At 45.4% G+C, this 27,090-nt stretch overlaps 2 protein-coding genes across 5 annotated transcripts in view; one reads left to right on the top strand and one right to left on the bottom strand.

Moving 5' to 3' along the window:
* The window catches only part of kiaa1614 (KIAA1614 ortholog), a 170,323-nt gene that overhangs the window by 63,970 nt on the left and 79,263 nt on the right, over positions 1-27,090 (bottom strand). The window lies entirely within an intron of this gene.
* Positions 644-26,909, top strand: LOC138763446 (uncharacterized). 3 transcript variants are annotated; one of them, XR_011357568.1, is made up of 4 exons: positions 644-1,831; positions 7,062-9,634; positions 25,830-25,897; positions 26,740-26,909. XR_011357568.1 is itself a non-coding variant. In XM_069937607.1 (2 exons), exon 1 carries the CDS (start codon positions 2,032-2,034, stop codon positions 3,274-3,276), a length of 1,245 nt encoding a protein of 414 aa, XP_069793708.1. In that variant the 5' UTR covers positions 1,840-2,031; the 3' UTR covers positions 3,277-6,163; positions 7,068-9,578. The 3 variants fall into 3 exon arrangements, 2 of the variants coding, with proteins under 2 accessions (XP_069793708.1, XP_069793707.1); XM_069937607.1 differs by lacking the exons at positions 644-1,831; positions 25,830-25,897; positions 26,740-26,909 and adding an exon at positions 1,840-6,163 and having other exon boundaries at positions 7,068-9,578; XM_069937606.1 differs by lacking the exons at positions 644-1,831; positions 25,830-25,897; positions 26,740-26,909 and adding an exon at positions 1,840-6,163 and having other exon boundaries at positions 7,062-9,578.

The raw sequence follows: 27,090 nt of genomic DNA, 5'->3' as shown, positions 1-27,090 counted from the left end.
AGATCTTGCATGCGGGGTGTAGGGGTCCTCACTAATTTTGTGAGCCCACTTTAGGCACAGATCCCAGTAAATCATGTCGATGGGGGAGAGTAATACCTTAGTGATCTTCTATGCTGCTTTTATGATCTTGTGGATTGATCTCCGATCTGATGCTCTACAACAACTGTACCATAATGTGATGCAGCCAGCCAAGATACTTTCAATAGAGCTTCTGTAGAATGTTGAAAGGATGGTAGCTGGTAGCCTTGACTAATAAGTGGACTCTGAGGAACTTGGTGCTCTCTATACTCTCCACTAATGAATTATTAATGTTTAGTGGATGGTGGTCATCCCTGGTCCTACTGAAGTCCACAATCATCTCCTTTGTCTTGTCCACGTTGAGAATCAGACTGTTATTCTTGCACCATTCCATTGGATTTTCCATCACTTCTCTGTTGTATATTGTTGTAACTGATGAGGCCAACTATTGTTGTGTCATCGCTAATTTGATGATTCTGTGACAGTTGGTTCTGGCATTGCAGTTGTGGGTCAGTAGTGTGAACAAGAGCAGGCTAAGCACACAGCCCTGAGGTAAGCCACTGCTCAGAGTGTTGGTGTTCGACGTTCTGCTGCCAACCTGGACTGACTGTGGTTTTTCCATTAGAAAGTCCAGATTCCAGTTACAGAGAGGGGTGTGGAGTCCAAGCGAGTCTCCACGACCTACTGGGGAACGATGTATTAAATGCTAAACTGAAGTAATTGAACAGAATTCTGGCATATGAGGCGTCATTCTCCAGGTGGGACAGGATGAAGTTGAAGGACAAGGCTATAGCATTATCAGTGGTACGGTTCCATTTGCAGGCAAATTGAAATGGTTCCAGTGTCTCTGGGAGGTGCACTTTGATGTCAGGAATCAACCAATCACTTGATTGATTTCTGACATGAAGGGGTTAAAGTATGAAGGAAGGTTGAGTAGATTGGATTAAACAAGAAAGCTGGTAGATGCTGGGATCATGCTCAATACACAAATGTCCTGGAGAAACTCTGCAGGTCAGCTGAGTTGACTTGACCTTTTGAATTTCTCCAGAACATTTGTATATCAAGCAGGTTGGGCCATACTCATGGTACTTCAGAAGTGTAGGAGTTTAGAAACAGTTACTTTTTGATTATTGTAGGAGTTTAGAAACAGTTACTATTTTAATGGAACTGAGAAACAATTATAGAAGGTAGAAAAAGCAAGGAAATAGCTAAAATGTTCTTTGTGTAAAATGGCGCATGAAAAAGTAGAGACAAGATAACAGAGGAATTTCAGCAGATATAGAAATATGCATGTACACACAAAGGGCTTGTTTAATAGGGGGTGTGGAAAGGAGGTATGAGTACGGGATAGGAGAAAGTCAGAGTCAGTCAAGAGTCAGGCGAATAGGGAAAAGTGCCAAACCAATCCAAGAAGGATAAATGTAAGAAAAATGTAAGGGGAGGTGAATTGAAAAATGTATAAAAACAAAGAAGCTTCCCGCCCTCGGTGTACTTTCCCGAGGTAGGGGGAGAGTACCCAACCTTGCAATGTTGTAAATGTAAATAAATGTTCTTTGTTCTCAACTTTTGTCTCGAGCATATTTTGTGAACATGAAGGCACTTCTCACAACTTGGGGGATCGTCCGGGATCACACTCCTTCCACTGACTGGTGCTTGTCTGAAAGGGGGTTGGTGCACCCCGGCTGATTTAGCCGGACTCCTGGTCATCGAGTGTCCGGCCAGTGGACGTAATGAGTGATATCCGAGAAGAGACGTTGAGAACAAAGGACGGGAAAGCAGTGCGAGTGACGTGCTGGGAAGGCTCGACAGTCGGGTAAGACTGATTTATCCACCATGGGTGGGGGAGGGAGCAAAAAGAAAGGTCTGAGAATAGGACCGATTGATAGAATTCCCCCGGGAAGCCCATTGGGGAGGCAACTTTAACCACCATGGGTGGGGGAGGGAGCAAAAAGAGGTCTGGGAATAGGACCGATCGATAGAATTCCCCTGGGAAGCCCATTGGGGAGGCAATTGATGAATTGGGGTGCAGGAAAGACCCGCGGGAAAGATAAAAAGAAAATGATCCAGTACTGTTGCCATGAATGGCCTGAGAATCCAATTAAGGGGTATTCAGTATTTTGGCCAAAGTACGGTTCGGTTGAGGATTGGGTATGCCAGGCGTTGAATACCTGGCTTTATGAGCATAGACCCGAGGACTCCGAAAGTAGAGATTATGCTGCCTGCTGGTTGTTTGTAGAATTTGACCAGATGGTGATGAATACAAGGGATCCGGCGAAATCTAAGGAACAGGAGCCTTTGGCTCCTCTTCCTGAAAATTGGGACCCATTGCAGGCATTACCTCCACCATATCCTGAGCCGGCTCTTCCCTTGCCCTCTCCTCCCCGCCCACTTTATCCTCCCCTTCCTATGTCTGCCACTCCAACCCCTCCGGGACTCATTAATGAAAATGAACAAGAAAACACGATAAGGACTAAGTTACAAGCTAAGGGTCCTCCGCCGCCTCTTACCCCCCAGGTATATAACCCAGACTATATGGGATTATTAGAAGAGCAGTGTGAAAAACTTCATGAAGAGAAGGCTGGGGAATTTGCTTTGCGTCCCAGACATCATAAGGAAGATCCAGTTCCATCAGGAGCCTGGGGACTGGATCCTTCTCAGGTGCAAATGTTTCCCCTTCGCGAGGTACCCTTGGGAGGTCCAGGGGGTGGAATAGGCTTTGTAAATGTCCTCTTGACTAGCACAGAAGTGAGAAATTTTAAACGGGAAATGAAGTCTTTAACTGAAGATCCTCAAGCCTGTGCGGACCAATTAGATCAGTTTCTGGGACCTAACATTTACACCTGGGATGAGTTAATGTCTATATTCAAAGCTTTATTTTCTTTAGATGAGAGAGGAATGATTCGACAAGCTGGAATTAGGGTGTGGGATCGGGAACACCAGGGAGGTCCAGGAGCAGTTGCTGGAGAGGACAAATTCCCTCTGGTCAATCTACACTGGGATAAGGGGACAGTAGATGGTCGCACCCGGATGGAAGAATACAGGGTGAACCTAATAAAGGGAGTGAGGGAGTCAGTACCAAAAGGACAGAATTTTAAGAAAGCATTCGAGGTTTCCCAGGGCCCAGAGGAAACCCCCTCAGCCTTTTTGACTAGACTGCAGGCAGCAATACAACAATATGGAGGATTGGATATAAAGTCACCAGTTGGGGAACAATTAGTTTTGACAGGATTTGTTACAAACTCAGCCCCAGATATATGAAAGAAACTTCAAAAGACTGAAAATTGGCATGAACAGGGATTAGCCCAGCTCCTACAAATAGCCCAAAGGGCATATGTCCAAAAGAGTGAGGATAAGCAGAAAGGAAAGGCGAAGATATTAATGCAGGCAGTAAAGGAAGTCGAAAAATAGACAGCAGGGAAGTCAAAGATGCCGGACCAATGGTCTGGGTGGATGAATGGGAATGAGAGAAAGAGGAGGGCCAGGATTTGAAGGATGGGATGAACCCCAGGGTCCCCGACCACGAGCGGGGGTTCCAAGAGGTGGTCCCAACAAAGGATGGCAGACAGGGCCCAAGGTTTATTACTATTGTAAAAGAAAGGGACACTTCAAGAGGGCCAGGGACACACGATCCTATGTCCTGATGGAGGAGGAAGATTAGGGGAGTCAGGGTTCTCTCGTAAAGAATGCCTTGGGGCAGCATGGAGAACCATTGGTAAACTTAAGCATAGTACCCCACGAAGGAGATATGATTTTTATGGTAGACTCAGGAGCTGCTCGTTCTAGTATTTTAACCAAACCCTAGGGAACAGTTTTTAACGGGAGGCTGATTATTTCAGGGGTCGGGGGATCTAACTTTGAGGTTCCTGAATTAAGGGGCCTTAGGATACAAATGGGGAGAAAGGTGATAAGGGGAGACATTCTACTAGTTCCTCAGGCGGGAGTTTGCCTATTGGGTCGAGATTTGCAGGATTCGTTAGGCATTGGGACTCGGCCCCAGGGGAAGGGGATCGGAGTCCAGTTCTATACATTGGCACAAGAAGATCATGAGTTGATTGACCCCAAAGTGTGGGCGAAGAAGGGAAATAGAGGGGGGTTGGATGTTACCCCACTTCGGATCACGTTAAAGGATCCCAATCAGACAGTTAGTTGTAAACAGTACCCGATTTCTATGGATGGAAGGAAGGGATTGCAACCCGTAATCGATCAACTACGACTGGATGCTTTGCTTGAACCCTGTATGTCCCCCTTTAACACCCCAATACTGCCAGTACGAAAACCAGATGGTACTTATCGGCTGGTACGAGACCTATGAGAGTTAAACAAGGTAATTTTGGCCCGATACCCCGTTGTACCTAATCCATGTACTATTATGGGAAAAATAGATCCAATTAATAAATGGTTTAGTGTGATAGACCTGAAAGACGCCTTTTGGGCTTGCCCTCTGGATGAGGGCAATAGGGACATGTTTGCCTTTGAATGGGAGAACCCGTATACTGGACGAAAGAACCAGTATCGCTGGACAGTTCTTCCGCAAGGCTTCACAGAGTCCCCTAATCTGTTTGGCCAGGTATTAGAACAAGTGTTGGAAGAAGCTCCAAAAAGATTGGATTGTCAGCTTATACAATATGTGGATGACTTATTGATTACGGGGGAAGGACAAGAGTCTGTTAAACAATATACGGTGGATATGTTAAACTTTCTGGGAGAAAAGGGGTTGAGAGTAAGTGAGGCAAAATTGCAATTTGTGCAGCCAGAGGTAAAATACCTGGGCCATCTAATTAGTCAGGAGTGTCGGCGAATAAGCCCGGAGAGAATACGTGGCATTTTGTAGGTCCCACCTCCCAAGGATGCCCGAGAGCTCAGGAAGTTCCTTGGTCTGGTGGGATATTGCCAAATTTGGATAGAAAATTATTCTAGTTTGGTAAAATATTTGTATGATAAGTTAGCTGGCCTAGATAATTCTCTTGTTGTCTGGATAGAAGAAGAAATGGAGGGATTTAAGAGGATAAAGAGTTGTCTCGCCAAGGCTCCAGTGTTGGCATTACCTGATTTGAATAAACCATTTGACTTATTTACTAATGCAAAGGTTGGGGCAGCTATGGGTGTATTGACCCAGGAGCGAATGGGGCTCCGGCAACCAGTGGCGTTTTTGTCCAAAGTATTGGACCCAGTTTGCCGCGGATGGCCAGAGTGTGTCCAGGCTATTGCTGCCACCGCTGTCCTGGTAGAAGAGGGTCGAAAGATTACCTTTGGCGCACCCATGACTGTCCATACCCTGCACACCGTCCAAACTATTCTGTTACAGCGTGCGGGGAGGTGGTTGACTGATTCGAGAATTCTAAAATATGAGGCAATTTTGATGCACCGAGATGACTTGACACTGGTTACTAATCGGAACCAGAATCCAGCAGCATTCTTGGTATCTCCGTCAAGTGAGACAACTTCTGACCAGTTAGAACACGAATGTTTGGAAATAATAGATTTGCAGACTAAGATCCGGAGCGATCTAGGAGATGAGCCTCTATGTGAGGGAGAAAGATGGTTTATAGATGGTTCTTCTCATTGTATAGAAGGAACCCGTTTCAGTGGATATGGCATAGTGGATGGCAAAAACGGTTCCGTGATCGAAGCTGGTTGCCTCCCCGGTCCATGGTGGGCTCAGACATGCGAGTTATATGCGCTGCATCGAGCCCTCCAGGGACTACAAGGAAAAGTGGGAACAATTTACACAGATTCTAAATATGCTTATGGGGTTGTACATACCTTTGGAAAAATTTGGAAGGAACGGGGGCTGATTACAGGAAAAGGCCAAAAATTGGTTCATGAAAATTTAATAATTAAATGCTTGGATGCTTTAATGCTGCCTACGGAGGTTGCTGTGGTCCATGTGCGGGGACACCAAATAGGGGAAAGCCCCGAAGCCTGAGGTAATAGACAGGCAGATGAGGTCACAAAGGAAGCCTCTATGGGAGAGACTATACAAATGCATGTGTTGTTACCTGTACCCCAGGAGTTACAGAAAAATCCTGTTTTTACCGAGACAGAGCAGAGACAGATGGAGACACAGGGGATGTATAAAACCCGAGATGGATTGTGGTGGACAACAGACGGGTTACAAGTATTAAATCAGGCCGTAGCAAGACAGGTTATAACCGGACTCCATCAGCAATCGCACTGGGGAATGCAGGCATTGGTTGATGCCTTTAGTAGCCGATACTATTGCTTTGGTATTTATACCCTCGCTAAGCAAAGTGTTCAGGGGTGCCCCCTATGTCAACGAGTTAATAAAGCCTCTATGCGTAAGTCCATGAGTGGAGGTCGGGACCTGACTGTGTGCCCTTTTCAGCACATGCAGGTTGATTTCACCGAATTACCCAGGTCCGGTAGTTATAAGTACCTGTTAGTAATGATTGATCATTTTACCCGTTGGGTTGAAGCCTTTCCTACTTCAAATGACCGAGCCGGAACAGTGGTTCGATTAATTCTAGAACAGATAATCCCGCGATATGGCATTATCGAGACTATTGATTCGGATAGAGGATCCCATTTTACGTCCCGTGTGTTGCAGGAGGTCTGTAGATATTTGGGTGTAGATTGGCAATTGCATACCCCATGGCACCCTCAGAGTTCAGGATGAGTTGAGCGTATGAACCAAACGCTTAAACTTCAACTTACCCACCTGTGTGCTGAGACAGGTCTCCCCTGGCTTAAATGCTTACCTTTGGCTTTGATCCGTATTCGTACTGCTCCCCGCCGGGATATTGCCGTCTCCCCATATGAAATGCTGTTTGGCCTCACTTATTTGGGTTCACATGCAGACCTCCCAATACCGGAGGCAAATGATCAATTTATATCCAAGTACTTATATCCAAGTACTTAATCCACCACATTGGCTGATTTGAGAAGGAGGGGAATTCTAGCACAGACACCACCTTTAGAATTCCCCATACATACCATTCAACCCAGTGACTGGATATTGATAAAGTGTTGGAAAGATGTTAAGCTGACGCCAACCTGGGATGGTCCTTATTGTGTCCTTTTAGTTACAGACACTGCTGTTCGGACCCGAGAGAGAGGTTGGACACATGTACAATGAGTAAAACGTTTTTGTCCTCCCCCTGAAAATTGCAAGGACTCCAAAGGCTCAGAATGGCAATCTGAACGACATACGATGGACTTAAATTGACTTTGTGGAAGAAGAATCTAAGAAAATGATGAATATGTATCTTTTATTTTGTGTTATTGTAACGAGATGTTTCTTGATTAATGTTACATCACCAAATCTTACTCACTGTATTAAGAAAAAGGGGGAGAAGGAATGTAAAAAATCTGCCATACCTCCCTGTTCTCAGTTTGGTTGTGTGAAGTCCTATTGGAGAAGGGGCCGCACTAGGAAAAGATAAAGGGGAAGTTTGGAAAGTTAAGTATTTTGAGGAGTGGTCAGGTACACAGGCAGGATGCTTAATTCAACAGGAAAGTCTGAACTGTTTGTTCCCTGAATGTTCCTGGTGTGGGAACGAGAATAAAATTTATACTGTCCACCAGAGTACAGGGGAGGGCTCTAAACGGAGTAGGTCTCCATCTTGCCCACCTATTGGGCCAATATGCTTAGCTCAATTGGGAAAACAGGGGGAACCCCTTGTCAGATCATCATGGTACCTTGGTCAGGATCTCTCTAAAGTGGAGCGCCAGAATACAACAGAGAGGCCTCAAGATACGCCTGCTCTGCCACAAGGGGATCCAAAAGATTCATACGAAAGGGCAAGAAAACAAGCCAACAAACGTAGGCTCGGGGATAACCTATGGGTCGATTTGCATCAACTTACAGTCCAAGAGCTTGGTGTTCGCAACTATTGGATTTGTAGCGGACCAACCCGGGATGGAACTTGGCCATGGAGAGGTGAGCCATTAGATGATCGTACACTCCTTGCCTCCAATATTTTTACTAGCGCTTCTGGTCGATCCCGTGAGTTTTGGAAGTTGGAAAATCATCCACAAGGCTTTGAGTGCTTGGTAAAAGAACATGGCAGGTACCCAAAAGGCGATTTGGCTTGCCGGCTCTGGAAAAATATCACTAGTGGAAATTGGGTTCCTGCCCCGTCTACCAGATTCCTGTCCCTTTCTAATCGATCAGATGTTCCCTGTGTACCCTGGTTCCCATTAATGACACATCTGACCTTGCCGACATTGGGTTTTGGAATTGCACTGGTTTCAACCCTTATCAGGCAATTCCTGCGCTGAAATCCTTCTGGGAAAATTCTAGTCCTTCCGGCTATGCACCCGACGGGTTATATTGGATTTGTGGTAATATGGCTTATACATACCTTGAACCCGACTGGAGTGGAACTTGTTGTATTGGAATGATACAACCACATTTCCATCTTCTTCCTCCAGATTCTGATAAACATATTTCCACTCGACTACATTCCCCCATACAATGCTGTTCAGTTGGGGATGACTGGCCCCCTGAACGCATAATTTCATACTATGGACCAGCTATGTGGGCACAGGATGGTTCATGGGGGTACCGAACTCCAATCTACATGCTCAATCGTTTAATCCGTTTGCAGGCTGTCCTAGAAATAATTATTAACCAGACAGCTACTGCTTTAGATTTATTCGCAGAGGAACAGCAACAGATACGAGCAACAGTTTATCAAAACCGCCTGGCCTTGGACTATTTATTGGCTGCAGAAGGTGGTGTGTGTGGCAAGCTGAATCGTTCTAATTATTGCCTTAAAATTGATGATAATGGACAAGCTGTTAAAGACATCTCTTCAGGTATACGGAAACTCTCTCATGTTCCGGTGCAGACATGGCACCCCGCCATTGACTCATGGTTTTCTAAATGGTTTAGTGGTTCCTGGTCAGCACTTGTCTTTGTTGCCTTTATACTTCTTGTCTTAATTCTAATCCCTTGTATTCTTCCTTGCCTCCTGTGTTTTGTTAAACGAGCAGTCCAACAAATCAGCCCCATTATGGTTCTGCAACAACAGAATTATGCTGAAGCAGCAGAGAACCTTCTGAAACTATGGGAGATAGATACCTCTATTATTTAGACAGGTTTGAAAGCGTAGCTCTTTTTAAGGGGTGAATTGTAGGAGTTTAGAAACAGTTACTTTTTGATTATTGTAGGAGTTTAGAAAAAGTTACTATTTTAATGGAACTTAGAAACAATTATAGAAGGTAGAAAAAGCAAGCAAATAGCTAAAATGTTCTTTGTGTAAAATGGCGCATGAAAAAGTAGACAAGATAACAGAGGAATTTAAGCAGATATAGAAATATGCACGTACACACAAAGGGCTTGTTTAATAGGGGGTGGGGAAAGGAGGTGTGAGTACGGGATAGGAGAAAGTCGGTGTCAGTCAAGAGTCAGGCGAATAGGGAAAAGTGCCAAACCAATCCAAGAAGGATAAATGTAAGAAAAATGTAAGGGGAGGTGAATTGAAAAATGTATAAAAACAAAGAAGCTTCCCGCCCTCGGTGTACTTTCCCGAGGTAGGGGGAGAGTACCCAACCTTGCAATGTTGTAAATGTAAATAAATGTTCTTTGTTCTCAACTTTTGTCTCGAGCATATTTTGTGAACGTGAAGGCACTTCTCACAGAAGGATGAAGGTAAAGCGGTGAACTTTTTGAACTTATAGGGCATATGTTGAGAGGATGTCTCCCCTTGTGAGGATATTCAGAACTTGGAGCCAAGTTTCAGGGTAAGGGTCACTTGTTTCAGAAGGAGGAATCTCTTCAATTAGAGGGCTATGAATCTTTGGAATTCTCTCCTCAGAGCTGTGGGGGGGGGGGTGGGGGGGCAAGATGGAGGGTTGTAGACATTAAAATGACAAGGGAATCAATAGATGTGGGAAGAGAGCCAGAAAGTGCTGCTGAGGGTAGGGTTGGATCAGCCATGGTTTTATTGGAACAAAGATGAGAGATTGAGTGGGCCTATCTCCGCTCTTTCCAATGGACATACTACCCTATTTTTTAAAAGAGTGCTGTGCATTTTTACAAATAAGGTGGGTGGAGATGGGGGAATCTTGCCCTCAGTTTATTACATCTCGAAGGAGTCAAAAATACAAAAATCATAGTACACTCTTCGTTAAATTAGTATTTGTGGGAATTTTCAGTGCACTAATAGGCCCAACATTTTCTATAAGATTGAATATATTTCACCAGCTGTAAAATGGTCTTGGACATTCGGTTGTGAAAGCTGTTATTTAAATAGGTATTGCATCTTTTGAGGTCAGATGGAGTCCAATAGCTGCTAACCAAACTCAGCCAAAATGAAAAGAACAAGAAAAGGCTGACATTGTCATACTGAATCATACCTCACCAGCTGCATAAATCAGATGTCTGCAGATTTAATTTTAAACCCTCGCTTTTGTGCACATTTACCACCCTTAATGGTATTAATGATGAGCTTTTCAATTGGTCCAGTTTTCACAGAGAAAGGATCTGCAACTGTTGGGTGGTGCACAGTCAGTGTGAAAGGGATTGACAGAACGGAGAGAGACATTGTGCAAGGGAGCACATTGTGTACCTACCAGTCTTCAAACAAACCAGACAGTTCAAATCTCAGCCTCATTTTAGGACTGCAATTTGGAGACCAGTCCTGTACTGACAATAACCACAACAGCAGTGCGAGTATAAGACAGCTTTAATAAACTAATATGTACACTAAGAGGTCTTGTCTCTCTGCAAGACAAACCTGGAAGGCTAGACTGTAGCTCTGGACTGCTTTATATATAAGGTCACCGGGACGACCCCTGGTGGCCAAGTGGTGTAATTACATATCACCACAAGTCCTATCTTTTTTCCATGGCTGTCTTGAAACTAAAAGAGGTAGGGTCATGTGGATATTGAGAACTCCTGCAGACTTCCCAGTTCTCAGGCTGAGAGATGGTGAAGGGATCAGGTCTGAATCATTGGTTATATTTAAGTTCCTATGTATACAGTGTGATCTGCAGAGTTTCTCCAACATTGTTGTGCATTGTAAATCCACCACTGAACTCGCATTAGATTAAACCCAGCTCATAAACAGCAACTTCTTTGACAGCAATGGGAAGTAACTGCAAAGCAGAACTTTCATTTTTAGTCAGTTAAAATGCATTTTATTGACTTAATGTTTGTGAGTAATTTTTACTTTTTATTTAAGTGAAAATTGTAGTTTTTTTATATTTTTAAGTAATTCCCAAGTACTTTTTAATGTTTGTCTACCTTAAGGACAGTGAGAGTTTCTATAGTTGACAAGTTTGAGGCTAGGGCTTTACTGGCTGACAAATCCTTTCTGCACAGATGTATCTAAGGCATTTTCATCATCCTCTATATTGGCTTCTAATCCAATGCTTTGGCAGCTATCGTGCCACACAATGATGTAGGCAGACAGGACAATCTCAATTGTGCTCTTGTAAAATCACATCAAGATTGAGGCCAGCAGCTTTGCCCTCCTCAACCTCCTTAGGAAGTGTAGGCGCTGTCTAATAAGAAGTTGTTTTGTGTCTGGGATAGATTGTCTGTTATATGGACACCAAGGGACTTTGTGCTCTCCACACTCTCTACAATAGAGCCATTGATATATAATGGAGATTGGTTGACCTTCATCCTCCTGAAGTCCACAATCATCTTCTTTGTCCTATCCATGTTGAGACTCACGATGTTGTTCTCACACCATTTGACAAGCCTCCCATCCTTCTCTCCATAAGCTGACTCATTATTGTTGCCCATGAGGCCAACTACTATTGTATTATCTGCAAACTTGACGTTTCTGTTTGAGCTGAACCCGGCAGTTCAATCATGAGTTATCAGCATGAACAGTAATGAGCTGAACACAGAGCCCTGAGGTGCGCCAGTGCTCAATGTGATGGGACTTGAGTTTCCAATTAAGTGCAGAATCCAGTTGCAGAGAGGGATGTTGACTCTATAACCCTATCTAAAAGGTTACATAAAATCTCTGTTCTCTTTCCTCATGGAAACATTTAATCTTTTCCCACAACAATTGTGGTTTACAACTTTGGCATGATCTGAGTGAATCCATGTTGCATACTCTCCATGACATTAAAATCCTTCCTTCGATAGAACATTGAAAACTGCAAACAACCATCTACCCCTTGCTTGATAATTTGACACACACTTGGCATTAGCTAGGGCCCAGGCTACCCATGGCACCTCCCGCTCCCCACCACAGGCTACCTGCCACTCCTCACTCAATGCCGCGACCTGGGCCACCCCCCGCTTCCTGCCGCAGCCTAGGCCATCCCTGCCAACCCTTGCTCCCCAGCAAGGGCTTGGCCACCCGAGTGCCACTTGCTACTGGCCTCTCATTTAGGAATGTTTAGATTTGATGGATGTTGGGGGGTTGGGGGTGGGAAGGAATATAACTTGTTAAATGTTGATTTCCCTGTACTGTATTACCAATCTTGAAAACATTGCAGCCAAGTCTATTGGAAAATCTATGCAGCTGGTCATCATTAGCTACACAACTGCAAATATCATCATTTAAAAATAAATGCTCCATTCTTGCAGAAACATCTGGAGACAGTGAATGCAAGTCACAGATCCATTGGCCACAGCAGCCACCTGGTGGTCTGTCAGTGCCTGATCACCAAACAGAACCCCAGCTGCTCCAACTCCTACCCTTCCCACTATTCACGTTCCCCCAATAGAAAATGCATTCGCTGCTCACAACCCGGTGACTCTACACACACATTCTTAAACACTAAGATACTGCTGGCTGCAGACCCCTCCCATTGTTCACTTACCTCCTCAGGTGACAGGCTGGACACCAGTACTTTGGAGCCCCTTCCTCACACACACCACAAATCTTCCTGCCGCCGCCGCCAGCTCCCAGAAACCACTGCGCACATCATTCCAGCAATGACGTGACACTGACTCTGGCCCACAGTCACTGGCTTCACCCCCGTAGTAAGTGTGAAACAATAAACCGAAACCAGGCTACCTTTTACTAAGTAGGCTGAAGCCTAGGGCCCCCATACCCGCCAGGTGCCTAGGCTTCAGTCTACTCAGCCTAATTGTTAATTTGCCACTGTTCGGCCCATGATGCCTCTCATAAACTTATAGACCATCCTTTTTCACTCCAAAGAGAAAATCCATATCTCTGTTAACTTTGCCTTATCAGACATACTCTCCAATCCAGGAAACATCCTGGTAAATCTCCTTTGCACCCTCTCTAAAGCTTCCACATCCTTCTTGTAATGAGGTGACCAGACTGAACACAATATTCCAAAAGTGTGGTCTAACCAGAGTTTTATAGAGCTGCAACATTACCTGTCAACTCTTGAGCTCAATCCCCCTACTAATGAAAAACAGCATACCATAAACCTTCTTAACTTCCTATCAATTTGGGTGGCCACTTTGTAAATGTGAGATCTATGTATTTAGATGCCAAGGTCCCTCTGTTCTTTCACTCTTAAGAATCCTGCCATTAACCATATGCTCCACCTTCAAGTTAGACTTTCAAATATGCATCACTTCACACTTATCTGGATTGAATTCCATCTGCCACCTCTCCACCCAACTCTTCGTCCTGTCTATATCCTGTTGTAACATATAGTAACTTTCTATACTATCAACAATACCTCCAACCTTCGTGTTATCTGCAAACTTACTGACTCATCCTTCTAATTACTAAATCTATGTTCACCACATCTATATTCAATTTCTTTTGTTACTTCCTCAAAATGGGACTGTTGCTGGTAGAGGAGGAGCTTCAGACTCGGGAGAGCTGTGAGTGTCGGGAACCAGCTTTTGTGTGTTTAATGAAAGGAACGGGGCAGGGACTCAGGCAATTGCAATTTTGGGGCCGTCAGTGGAAGAGCAGAATTGTGGGACTCGGGAGAGCTGTGAGTGTATTAGAGTAACAGAGCATGGATCAGTATGTGGAACTTCGATTTGTGGCTATTTCAGAGACTTGGATGGAGGAAGGGCAGGATTGGGTGATGCAGGTATGTGATTTATGAGTTTTAAAAGGAATAGGATGGGAGGTAAGAGAGGAGGGGAAAGGGGAGTAGCAGCACGGCTAAAGAAAGGGAGGATGCTGATGAGCGAGTGTCTGCTGAGATAGAGTGGATAGAAGTCAGATATAGGCCCCCAAATAGCCCTCAAGACACTGAGGAGTAAATAAGCAGGCAGATTTTGGAATGGTGCAGGAAATAGAGGGTTGTTGTAATGAGAGACTTCAACTTCCCTAATACTGACTGGCACCTCCTGACTGCAAGAGAGATAGACGGGGGTGAATTTGTCAGGCATGTTCAAGAAGGATTCCTGAAGGTAACAGTATGTGGACCAAACAATGAGAGGAGAGGCTGTACTGGATCTAATTCTGGGTAATGAACCTGGTCAGGTGGTGGACCTCTCGGTGGGAGACCATTTTGGTGAGAGTGACCACAACTTCCTGAGCTTTAGCATAACCATGGATAAGGATAAAAGCAGACAAAATGGGGAAGGGCTTAATTGGGGAAGGGCTAATCACAATGGGATGAGGCAGGAACTAGCAAGAGTACATTGGAAACAGATCTTCAAGGGAGAACGTACAGAACTAATATGGAGGATGTTTAGGGATTATGTGCTAGGTTCATAATAGGTTTGTTCTGCTGGGACAGGGAAAAGATGTAGGGAAAGGGAACCATGGTTGACAAAGTAGGTGAGGCAGTTAGTCAAGAAGAAGAAGGAAGCTTATATTAGTTACAGGAACCAGGAAGGGCTCATGAGAAGAATGTAAGCCAGGAAAGAGCTTAAGAAAGGACTTAGGAGAGCTCAAAGGGGGCATGAGAAGGCCTTGGCATGTAGGATTAAAGAGAACCCCAAGGCATTCTATGCATACATGAAGAACAGAAGGATGATGAAAATGAAAGTGGGGCCACTAAAGGATAAATAAGGTAACATGAGCCTTGAGGCAGAGGAGGTTGGGGAGGTCCTAAATTAATACTTTGCTGCAGTGTTCAGAAGAGAAAAGACTGGGATCAGGGTAAGGTCAGAACAGAACAGACTTGTGTGCTAGATAATGTTGAAATTAAGGGATTTTCTTAAAAACATTGGTTGGACGCAATATACCCCAAGTTGCTGAGGAAAGTGAGGGAAGAGATAGCTGGAGCTGAGGCTATGATCTTTGAGTCCTCTTTGGCTCTGGGAAGTGCCAGAGGATTGGAGAATGGTAAATGCAGTCCTCTTGTTTAAAAAGGGAAATGGGGAGAATCCTGGGAATGATAGACAATGAATCTTACATCAGTGGTCTGCAAACTATTGGAGAGAATTTTCAAGAATAGGATCTATGAGTATTTGGAGAAATACAGTCCACTCAAGAATAGTCAGCTTGGCTTTGTGAAGGGAAGGTTGTGCCTCACGAGCTTAATTGAGTTTTTTGAGGTAACAAAGGAAATTGATGAGGGTAGGGTGGTAGATGTGGTGTATATGGATTTTAGTAAGGCATTTGACAAGGTCCCCCTTGAGAGTCTTGTTCAGAAAGTCATGAGGTATGGGGTATGGGACCCATGGAACTTTGGCTGTGTGGATTAAAAAAAAGATAGCTTGCATGTAGAAAGCAGAGAGTAGTAGTGGAAGGAAAGTATTTTGCCTGGAGTTCCACAAGGATATGTTCTGGGACCCCTGCTCTTTGTGATCTTTATAAATGACCTAGATGAAGAGGTAGAAGGATGAGTCAATAAGTTTGCAGGCGATACAAAGGTTGGAGGAGTTGTGGATGGTACTGAAGGTTGTCATAGGTTACAAAAGGATATAGATAGGATGCAGAGTTTGGCAGAAAAGTGGCATTCAACCCGGATAAGAGTGAGGTGATGCATTTTGGAAGAACAAATCAGAAGGCTGAATACTGGTTTAATGGTCAGTTAACAGTCGGTACAGGGTTAATGGTTGGAGTGTGGATGAACAGAGGGACCTTGGGGTCCAAATCCATTCATCCCTCCAGGTCATGATGCAGGTTGATAGGATAGTTAAGAAGATCAATTGGATGCTGTGCTTCATTAATAGGGGTGGGGGGTTGAGTTCAAGAATTGAGAGGTCATGTTGCAAATCTACAAATCACTGGTGAGACCACACTTAGAGTATTGTGTTCAGTTCTGGTCACCTCATTATAGGACGTAGAGGCTATGGAAAGGGTGTAGAGGAGATTTATCAGGATTAAAACATGAAAATTTGCATACATCGTGGTTGCAGTAAAACACAATGCTGGAGAAACTTAGCAGGTCAAACAGTGTCCTTTATATAGCAACGATAAAATTATATAACCTGCATTTTGGGCTTGAGCCCTTCATCGAGGTATGGAAAAATGTCAGTAGGCTTCTGAATAAAAAGGTAAGGGGGGAGGCATGGTTGTATAGGCAGGTGATAGGTGGAGAAGGGAGGGAAGGCCCACCAGCAAGTAAAGGGAGGATAGATGGCTAGGTGAATAGAGAGAGAAGGGAATGGAGCATTGACAGGGGGAAAGAAGGGAGGGGAAAAGGAGAGCAGGTTAGCAGAAACCAGAAAGGTTGATGTTAATGCTATCCAGGTGGAGGTGTTGTTCCTCCAATTTACAGGTGGTCTTGGTGAGATAGTACATGAGGTCATGGACAGACATAAGAGCATGGGAGCGTGACTCAGAACTGAAATGTTTAGCCACTGGGAGGACTCTGACACTGTTTCAGACAGAGTGAAGATCCTCAGCAAAGTGAACTCCAAACCAGCAATGTAGAGGCCTCAAAGGGAGCACCTGATGTAGTTGCTTCACTTGAAGTGCCTGTTTGGAGTCCGGAATGTGGTGAGGGAGGAGATATGGGTGCAAGTGTGAACCCTCCTGCAGCCGCAGGGGAAGATTCTGGGGGTGGGGGGAATGCGATTGGTGAGGAGGGATGAATGCATGAGGGAGTCATGGAGGGAGCATTCCCTACAGAAGGCAGAGAGGGGAGAAATGGGGAAGATGTGTCTGGTCATGGGATCCTGTTGTAAGTGCCAGAAATTCCGGATGATAATGTGTTGGATGTGGAGGCTGGTGGGGTGGTAGGTGAGGACAAGGGAAATCCTGTGCTTGTTGCGTCTGGGGGCAGATAGGGCCAGGGCAGATGAGTGGGAAATGGAGGAGATGTGGGTGAGGGCTGATTTGACATTTGTGAAGGAAGGCAGACATTTCAGAAGATCTGGACTGGAAGACCTCTTCTTGGGAACAGATGTGGCGGAGACAGAGAAATTGAAAGAAGGAAATAGAATCCTTGCATGGGACGCGGTGTGAGGAAGTGTAGTTGAGATAGTTGTGGGAGGTGGTGGGTTCGTAATAGATGTCAGTGAAAGCTTGTCTCCCAAGATAGATACAGAGAGATCCAGAAAGGGGAGAGTGTTGTCGGAGATGGACCAGGTGAGTTTAGGATCGAGGTGGAAGTTGGCTGCAAAGTGAATGAAGTTGATGAGGATTTTGCCTGGATTTGAAAATAAGTTTTATGAGGCAAGGTTAGCAAAGTTGGGACTTTTCTCTTTGGAGTGTAGAAGGATGATGAAAGGAGAATTAATAGAGGTCTACAAGATTATGAGAGGCAGACATAGGATGGACAGCCAGCACTTATTTCCCAGGGCAGGAATAGCAAACACCTTTGGACATATGTACAAAGTGAAGGGAGGAAAGTTTAGGGGAGACATCAAAGGTAAGTTTTTTTTATATGCACAGAGAGTTGTGGGTGTTTGGAATCCCTTGCCAGGGATGATGTTTGAAGCTGAAACATTAGGTGCATTTAAGAGAATCTTAGACAGGCACATGGATGTAAGAAAAATAGAGGGTTACGGGATAGCGGGTGTTAGTTTTTTTTTAAGGAATACAAGGTTTGGTACAACATCAATAGCCAAAGAGCCTATACTATGTTCTAAAGTTCTATGTTTTATGTAAAAACTCAATTTGACTCAAGAGGCACTCCTGTCCTTCACAAATCCATGCTAACTATTCCTAAGGAGACAATGCTCATAGATCCTGAACCTGAGAATTCTCTCCAATAGTTAGCTCACCACTGACGCAAGACTTGCTGGTCTATGTAGCACATCAAATGACTCAAACACTGGTTGACTCAATCCAAGGCTTTAATTAACAAAAGACTGGAGCGTAGTACATCGAAGTCGACCAGTCCAGACTGACCTGGGTCTGGTTAGGAGCAGGCCTTTAAGACCTGACAGTAGGCATGGCTACGGCTTTCAGCCAATCTCTATTACTATATGTAAATATATACAAATATATATTTTGGTGATAGTATCCTGTACTATCACATTCACCCCTTCTTCAGGAACTGACCCCGGGGTGAGTAAAAAAAGAAAAAATGGTGCGGGGGGGTTATAGCATGCAGTGTTCACGGGTTGTGTAATGGTCGGGAGGCCTGATTGTCTGACATGATCGCCGCAGCGCCGGGATCAGAGTAGCTGGCAGAGTATCATCGGTGGGGTCCCTGGGTGTGGGCGCAGTTTTGACTAGTCCAGTCGTTGTTGCCCATGGGCTGGTCCGATCTGCTGCCATTGTCATCCGCAAGGTGCTGCTGGTCCTGTTGTCCCGGCATGTAACCTAAGGGAGGATTGGATGGAGTTTGGGGTTGGAACGTGACAAAGTCAGACCCAGCTTGGGTCAGATCCCTTACCGAGACCGTGTCCTCCCGCCCATCCAGGTACCTGATATAGGCATAGTGCGGGGTTGCATGTAACAGCATTAGCCAGTCGACTAGGGGGTCGTTTTTCGAGTAGCGGACATGACGTCTTAGCAGGATGGGTTCAGGAACCATCAACCAAGCCTGTGTGGTCAATCCTGTTTCAAACTTCCGTGGGAATGAGAACATACTTTCGTGCGGGGTAGCATTAGTGGCAATGCATAACAGAGTCCTGATGAAGTGTAGGGTGTTTGGGAGGACATCCTGCCAGTGAGTGGTGGTGAGGCCTTTGGACTGGATGGAAACCGTGAATGCTTTCCAGATAGTGGTATTCTCCCTTTCGACCTGCCCGTTACAGTGCAGGTTGTAGCTAATGGTCCTGCTCAAAGCAATACTGCGCTCCAGAAGATACTGCCTCAGCCCACCACTCATAAACGAGGACCCACCCCCACCCACAGTTACTGTGGATGTAACTGGGGTACCCGAAAATGGTGAAGATGCTGTGCAGTGTGTTATTGACTGAGGAGGCAGTCATGTCCGGGCAGAGTATAGTGAACAGGAAGCGTGCATACTCGTTGATCACCATGAAAATGTAGGTGTTATGGTTCGTCGACAGTAGGGGCCCCTTGAGGTCCACACTGAGACGTTCGAAGGGCCGGGTGGCTTTAATGACATGGGTCTTCTCGGGCCGGATGAAGTTGGGCTTGCACTCAGCACATACTGGGCAGGCTCGGGTCATGGAGTGGATCTCCTTGACCGTATAGGGCAGGTTGTGGGTCTTTACAAAGTGGCCGAACCTGGTGACCCCCGGGTGACAGAGTTCCTCATGGAGTCTCTACAGCCTGTCCAGTTGTATACTGGCACATGTCCCATGGGAAAGGGCGTCGGGTAGGTAATTGAGTTTGTCAGGCCGGTACAGAATTTTGTAGTTGAAGGTAAAGAGTTTGATTCTCCACCTGGCAATCTTGTAGTTTTTGATCTTACCCCGCTGGTTGCTGCTAAATATAAATGAGACCGGCGTTGGTTGGTCAGCAGTGTAAAGCACCTGCCAGCGAGGTAGTGTCTCCAACGACATATGATGACCTGGACCTCCTTCTCGACAGAGGAGTGTCGGCTTTCTGGGCCCTGGAGGGTCCTAGAAAAGATGGTGACAGGACTAACGGCCTGGTTTAAAGTGGCTGCCAGTGCAAAGTCAGATGCGTCGCTCTCCACCTGGAAGGGTATGGATTCATCTCTGGTGTGCAGAGTGGCCGCAGTAATGTCCGACTTGACGTGGTCGAAGATTGCTCTGGCTTCCGCTGACAAGGGAAAGGAGGTGGACTTAATGAGTGTCCGTGCGTTGTCAGCGTACTGTGGGACCCATTGGGTGTAATCGGAAAAAAAATCCCAAGCAACGTTTGAGTGCCTTCTCGATTTGGGGTGATGGAAGGTCCATGAGAGGGTGCATGCAGTTGGGATCTGACTTTACCACCCCGTTTTCCATCACACAACCTAGAATTGTGAGGCGAGTGGTCCGGAGAAACACTTCTCGAAATTGTAGGTCAGATTCAGCTGTTTCGCCGTTTGGAAGAATTCTCAAGTTTGGCATCGTGGTCTTGCGGGTCGCGGCCACAGATGGTGAAATTGTTCAGATATGGGAATGTAGCTGTTAGGCCATTCTGGTCTACCATCTGGTCCATTTTCCATTGGAAAACCACGACATATAAACACAAGCTTTGAAGGCCATGAAAGGGCAGTCCTCCGGACGGATCGGGAGCTGGTGATAGGCTGATCAGAGGTTGATGGTGGAAAACACATGGTTTGATTCACCATATCTGTGATTCACGCAAGAGGGTAAGCGTCCAAGAGCGCGAAGCAGTTGACTGTTTGGCTGTAGTTAACCACCATCCGCAGCTTCTTCCCGTTCTTCATAACTACCACCTGCACCTTCCAGGGACTTGTGCTGGGCTCAATGATGCCCTCATCCAGCAGTCTGCACACCTCTTTTAATAAATTTCCTATCCCTGAAGCTGTACTGCCGGCTTTTAGTGACTGCGCGATCGATTCCTCGCTCTCATTGGATGAGAGTTCCGAGGATGAGTAATTTGAATTTGGGGAAGTCGGTTGGGCCTCGCACGAGGCACTTTGCTTGGCGATGGCCATTTTGGACTGGCAGACGATGGCGAAGTGGGCATTCTTTCTGCACTTCTGGCATCAGGCCTTACTTGCCGGGCACAGGGATTGACTGTGCTTCTCCTTCCCACAGAAATAGCACTTCAGGGCCAATTCGAGTACCGTGGCAGCAGCAGCGAGGCCATCAATGGAACATGGGGAGGCTTGGTTAAATGCAGGCATTCTACTCACATCGTAATGGTGTGGGGGGGGCAGCCCTATGTGTTGGCGTCCATGCTTAGGGCTGCAGGCTCCATCATTTCAGCAATTTGAACAGTCTCCACCAGGCTGTCTCCCTCATGCTCCAGTAATCATTGCCTCACTTCATTGGATTGGACCCCAGCCACATAAGTGTCTCGGATAAGGTCGTCGGTGATCCCGGCCACCGTCTTGTAGGTGCATGCACAAGCTCTACCCAGTAACCTCAGTGCCTGGAGGTAAACGCTGCAAGACTCATGGGGCTGCTGCCTCCTGGTCCCCAGCATGTGCCTGGCATAGACCTTATTCACAGGCCACTTGTAGAGACCCCTCAGCACATTCATGGCAGCCATGTAGGAGGTCGCGTCCTGAATGTTTTCATAGACCCTCGTGGACACCATGGACATCAGGACTAGCAGTTTATCTGTCTCTTCCTACACGATGGGGTCTGATTGCTGCAGGTATGCCTCGAAGCACCTCACCCAGTGCCTGAAATCACTCTGGGCAGTAGCTGACTGCAGGTCGATGCTGAGGCGTTCTGATCACAGCATTCACTCCATCCATTGAAATTTTTGTTAATAAAATTGTAGCGCGTCGAATGACTCAAAGACTTGTTGACTCAAACCAAGGCTTTAGTTAACAAAAGACTGGAGCGTAGTACATCGAGGTCGACCAGTCCAGACTGACCTGGGTCTGGTTAGGAGCAGCCCTTTATGACCAGCCAGTAGGCGTGGCTATGGCTCTCAGCCAATCACTATCGCTATATGTAAATATAAACAAATATATACATTGGTGATAGGATCCTGTACTATCACAGTCTATAATTCCCAGGATTTTCCTTAATTTTTTTTAGCAAGTGGACTACATTTGCCATTCTCCAATTCTCCAGTATAGCTCTGTGACAAGGGAGGACACACAGATCATTGCCAATACCCCAGCAATCTCTTCCCTCATTTACTCCAGTAACCTGGGGTATATCTCGTTTGGTCCTGGGGAATTATCATTCCGAATGTTTTTTAAGAAGATCTTGCACATCCTCTTTCTTAACCTCAACATGCTCCAGCACATAAGCTTGTTCTATGCTGACCTCACTTTTTCCTAGGTCCCTCTCTCTGGTGAACACTGAAGCAAAGTATTCAGTTAGAAACTCCCCCTACCTCCTCTGCTTCCAGGCACATGTTGTCTCCTTTATCCTCAACTGACCTATCTTCACTCTCATCATCCTTCTGCTCTTCATCCTACTTGCCAAGGGCTTCTTGTGCCCCCCATCTCTCTCCTATGTCCTTTCTTAAGTTCCTTCCTGGCTTCCATATAATTCTCATGAGCCCTTCCTGTCTTTTGCTTCCTAAACCTTCTGTAGGCTTCCTTCTTCTTCTTAATTTGTGGTCTCACCTCTTTACCTCTTTTGTCAACCACAGTTTCCTTCTACCATCTTTTCCCTGTCTCAGTGGGACAAACCTATCCAGAACCCCACAAAATTGGTCCCTAAATATCCTCCACATTACTTCTGTACTTTTCCACATGAACATTTGTTCCCAATTTACTCTCCCCAGTTCCTGCCTCATCCCATCATAATTAGCCCTTCCCCAATTAAACACTTTACCATTTTGTCTGCTCCTATCCTTATCGATACCTATCCTTATCCATACCTATACCTTTACCTATGCACAACATCTGACCAGGTATTGTGAGTGAGGAAACAGGTTTGGCAGGTCTCAAAGACAAGGACTCTGAACACAGTTTTGATGTAGGGAAGGATTTTATTTGCAGAAGGCACTGATGCAGAGCACACACACACACACACACACACACACACACACAATGATCAGGGAAAAATCACTACAATGACCCACCACCCCCCGACAGGCACGGTTCTATGCTACAACGGACACTAACGCTCCCAACCCTTTTAACAGTGCACATCTTACCAACAGTTTGTCCAGCACCCTTCCACATTTCTTGGCCTAGTGTGAAGCAGGGTTGTCCCAAACTGGCAAAGAGAGAGAACAAAGAGCACATGGCACCTTTATAATACTGGAGCGACAAGCCCAGATCATTTACAGGGAACCAATAGCTCAGTGATAGGAGGGTTAATCTAATTACAACAGCCAATGGCCCAAGGCCAAGTACAGGCAGGCTGGAGAGTGCAGTGCAGGTAATTTACATGTTGCCAACAGCAAGGTATGCACTAATGGGTGGGGCGGAACCAAACCTTCCCAATACACTAGGCTCATTACCCAGTATGGTCTCTCCTCTAGTCGGCTTGTCCAAATACTGTGTCAGGAATCCTTCTTAAGACACCACTGACAAATTCTGCCCTATCTATCCCTCTTGCAGTAAGGAGGTCCCAGTCAATATTAGGGAAGTAAAAGTCTCCCATAACAACAACCCTGTAATTTCTGCACCATTCCAATATCTGCCTGCTCATCTGCTACTCAGTGTCTCAAGGGCTATTTGGGGGATTATAGCCAATAAAGTGATCATTCCCTTCCTGCTTCTGACTTCCACCCACTTTGACTCAGTAGACAATCTCTCCACAGTGTCTTCCCTTTCTGCTGCAAAATCCTGGATTAGTAATGCTACTTCCCCCTCTCCTCCTTGCTTTTACCTCCCATCCTACCCGTTTTCAACATCTAAACCCAGGTACATTCATCAGCCAATCCTGTCCTTGAGTCAGTCAACCCTCTGTAACCGTCACAACATTGCAATTCCATGCTCAATTTTTCTCCTTCATGAGCTTATCCAAAAAGTTTTTTGTTAATTAAATTTAGAGATACAGCACAGTAACAGGCTCTTCTGGCCCATGAGCCTGTGCCATCCAAATACACACATGTGACTACCGTAAATATTCACGTATAATGCAAAAATGTTTTGAACTGAAATTTGAGCTCAAAGTAGGGGGGGGGGGGGTTCGCATTATACACGAGGTTATAATTAAAAAAAAATTCTGCCAGGTTTAACGATAAGTAAGATTATCAACAAAATTATCAGTAAATCATTGACTGATTTACCACGTGATTTTGTTTACATTGGTGGTACATGGTCACATGAAACCAAGATTTTTTTTTAAAAAGACACCGATTACTCGCTTATATAAATGGACGTTAAACGGGAAAATAAAGTTATTCTAGATAGGCGTGTCTTGCAGTAGTTCTAATTTCTATTCATGATGTGTTCTCCTGGAACGAAGAGAAAACTCAGTGCTTATGATGCATCATTTAAGCTGAAAGTGATCAAGTTTGCAGAAAGCAATAACAACTGTGCAGCCTCCTGAGATTCAACGTTGCTGAGAGTAACGTCAGGCTTTAGAGGAAGCAGAAATCAGAGATAGCCAAGTTGCCCATGACCAAAGGTACTCATAGGGGAAAGCAGGCTCTGTATCCAGATCTGGAGAGGGCACTGGTTGACTGGGTAGAAAGGCGGAGAAAGGATGGCTACATTGTCACCTGTTTCCATATCCAGCTTCAAGCTAGGAAACTGCAGAAAGATCACAAATATGGAGTGAGTGGCACATTCAAGGTGTCAAATGGTTGGTGTCAGAGGTTTATGAAGAGGCACTCCCTGGCCACACGACAGAAAACCAAGAACCACAGAAGCTTCCCAGTGATTTAGATGACAAGATAAAATTAGGTTTCAGAATTTTGTGATTAAGTTAAGGACAGAGCATGATTTTGATATGAATAATATCGGCAATATGGATGAAATTCCGGCTCAAGCCTGAAGGGTTGGTCACCCTTTACTTCCTATAGATGTTGTGTAACCTGCTGAGTTTCTCCACTGTTTTTGTGTATTGCACTACAATCACAACATCTGCAGGCTTTCCTGTTTAACAACATGTGACCAATTAACCTATTAATCTCCGTACATCTTTTGAATGTGGAGGAAACCCACGTGGTACAAGCTCCTTACAGACAAATTTGAAACCAGATAGCTGGTGTTGTTATGGCACTGCAACATCTGTAGCCCTTGAAATGTCTGTGCCAGACCTGGTTCAGAGTATGCCACATTTTCTCCTCTCTCCAGGTCTTCTGATTCTTTTATTTTTTTGTTGTTGGTGACACAAATGGCTACCCAAACATTAAAACACTTTCCTGAATCTGCTCTTCCTTAAGTCTTCATAATTTTAAAGATTCTCAACAAAATAAAAATAAAATCTAGTGGTGCAAGATGGCCTCATTTCCTTGATGACTCAAAGACAAATAGGAAAGTGATTTTCAAAGAGGAAAGCCTTTGAATTGTGTTGATTTTTTTTTGCTTGAGGAGCTTATGGCTTAGAGTCATAAAGTAATAGAGCGTGGAAGCAGGCCCTTTGTCCTATATTGCCCTCACCAACCAAATGTCCCACCCACACTAGTCCATCTGCCAGCATTTGATCCATATCCATCTAAACCCATCCAATCCATGTTCTGTTCAATTTTTTCCTAAAATATTGCAGTAGTACTTGGCTCAACCACCTCCTCCAGCTGTCCATTCCATAACCCCACTGTGGTGCATTATCGAACAGAAACAAACACACAAAACATAAAGTCTGTTCTTCAGGCTTTATTCAACATAAACTTCCACAGAGCTGGCTGTAAGAATGCTGTTGCAAGCTCTGAGACTGGCTTCAAAGGGCCGGATCTAGTTTATATACCGGAGGCTGATTGACAGCCAACCAGGTGATGCCTTGTCCTCCAGTGCTCTTCTGCTGGTACCCAGGTTGCCCCCTGCAGTAGGTTAGTGGTGTATCACCACATTCACCCCCTTCTTTATAATTGTCCCCCAGGGTGGGGGGTGGGGGGGGGAGGTTGCAGTCCATGATCTACCAGACCCCCAAAACATATATACATTATTTACAAGTTTAGATGGTCCTGCGGCTGTTGGAGTCTCTGCCACCGTCGCAGGGTTGGCACCTGGTCACAGGTTGGCAAAGGTAAGCGGGGAGCTGGTGGTGGAGGCTGGAGAGGCTGGCGTGGTGCAGCACGGTGGGGTGGCCAGGGTTGAGGTGTGTGTGATACATTGGAAGGGTGGGGGTGGCAGGTTCGTCCCCAATGGTTGGAGTAAGTCCTGGGTGCCCGGGGAGGTCTTGAGTGTCCCATAGCTATCTGGAGTCGGGGGAGCGCGTCAGGCCAGCGTGATCCTGGGATAAAGGATTCTGTTGTGCTGTGGTGAGTGCTCCTGCTGATGCCAGATCCCTGGTTGAGACAGAGTCCTCCCTGCCGCTGCTGAACCTAACGTAGGCGTAGTTATGGTTTGCATGTAGGAGGAACACCTGCTCAACCAGGGGTTTGGCCTTGTGTGCCTGCACGTATCTACGCAGGAGCACCAGTCCCGGGGATGCGAGCCATGCTGGGAGAGATGTTCCCATTGCCGATTTCCTGGGGAATGAAAACAAGCGTTCGTGAGGGGTTTGTTGGTAGCCATGCACAGAAATAACCTAATGGCGTGAAGCACCTTGGGGAGGGTGTCCTGCCAATACTCTACGGACCACCTCATAGACTTAAGGGCCAGGAGGACTGCATCTAGATTACCCCGTTCTCACGCTCCACTTGTCCATTACCTCTCAGGTTGTAACTAGTCATGCGACTAGTCGCAATGTCCCTTGCTGTCAGGTACTGGCACAGTTCCTCATTCATGAAGCTAGACCCCTGGTCGCTGTGGATAAATGCGGGGGTAGCCGAACATGGTGAAGATCTGTTTCAAAATAATCCTATTAAGCGTAAGAAAGTACTTGCTTACTTAAAAAAATTAAAAGTTGATGTGGCTTTTTTGCAGGAAACTCATTTAACAGATAAGGAACATTTGAAACTTAAACGTGAATGGGTTGGACAAGTTTTCTATTCTTCATTTAATTCAAAGGCGAAAGGAGTGGCAATTCTGGTGCATAAGAATTTACCATTTCAGTTACAGAATGAAGAGAAAAATGGAGGAAGATTATTAAAATTGAATTGTACAATTCTTAATGAGGCTTGGACTCTGCTTGATGTTTATGCTCCAAATGTTGAAGATACAGCTTTTATTGTAGATGTGTCTTTATTACTTGGACAAACAAATTCCAATGTGATGATTGGGGGAGATTTAAATGTGGTATTGGAGCCTTTATTGGACAAGTATCCAAGAGTAATT

Source organism: Narcine bancroftii, chromosome 5 (genome assembly GCF_036971445.1).
Source record: "Narcine bancroftii isolate sNarBan1 chromosome 5, sNarBan1.hap1, whole genome shotgun sequence".
Taxonomy (NCBI): Eukaryota; Metazoa; Chordata; class Chondrichthyes; order Torpediniformes; family Narcinidae; genus Narcine; species Narcine bancroftii.
This window is presented reverse-complemented; position numbering and strand designations above follow the sequence as displayed.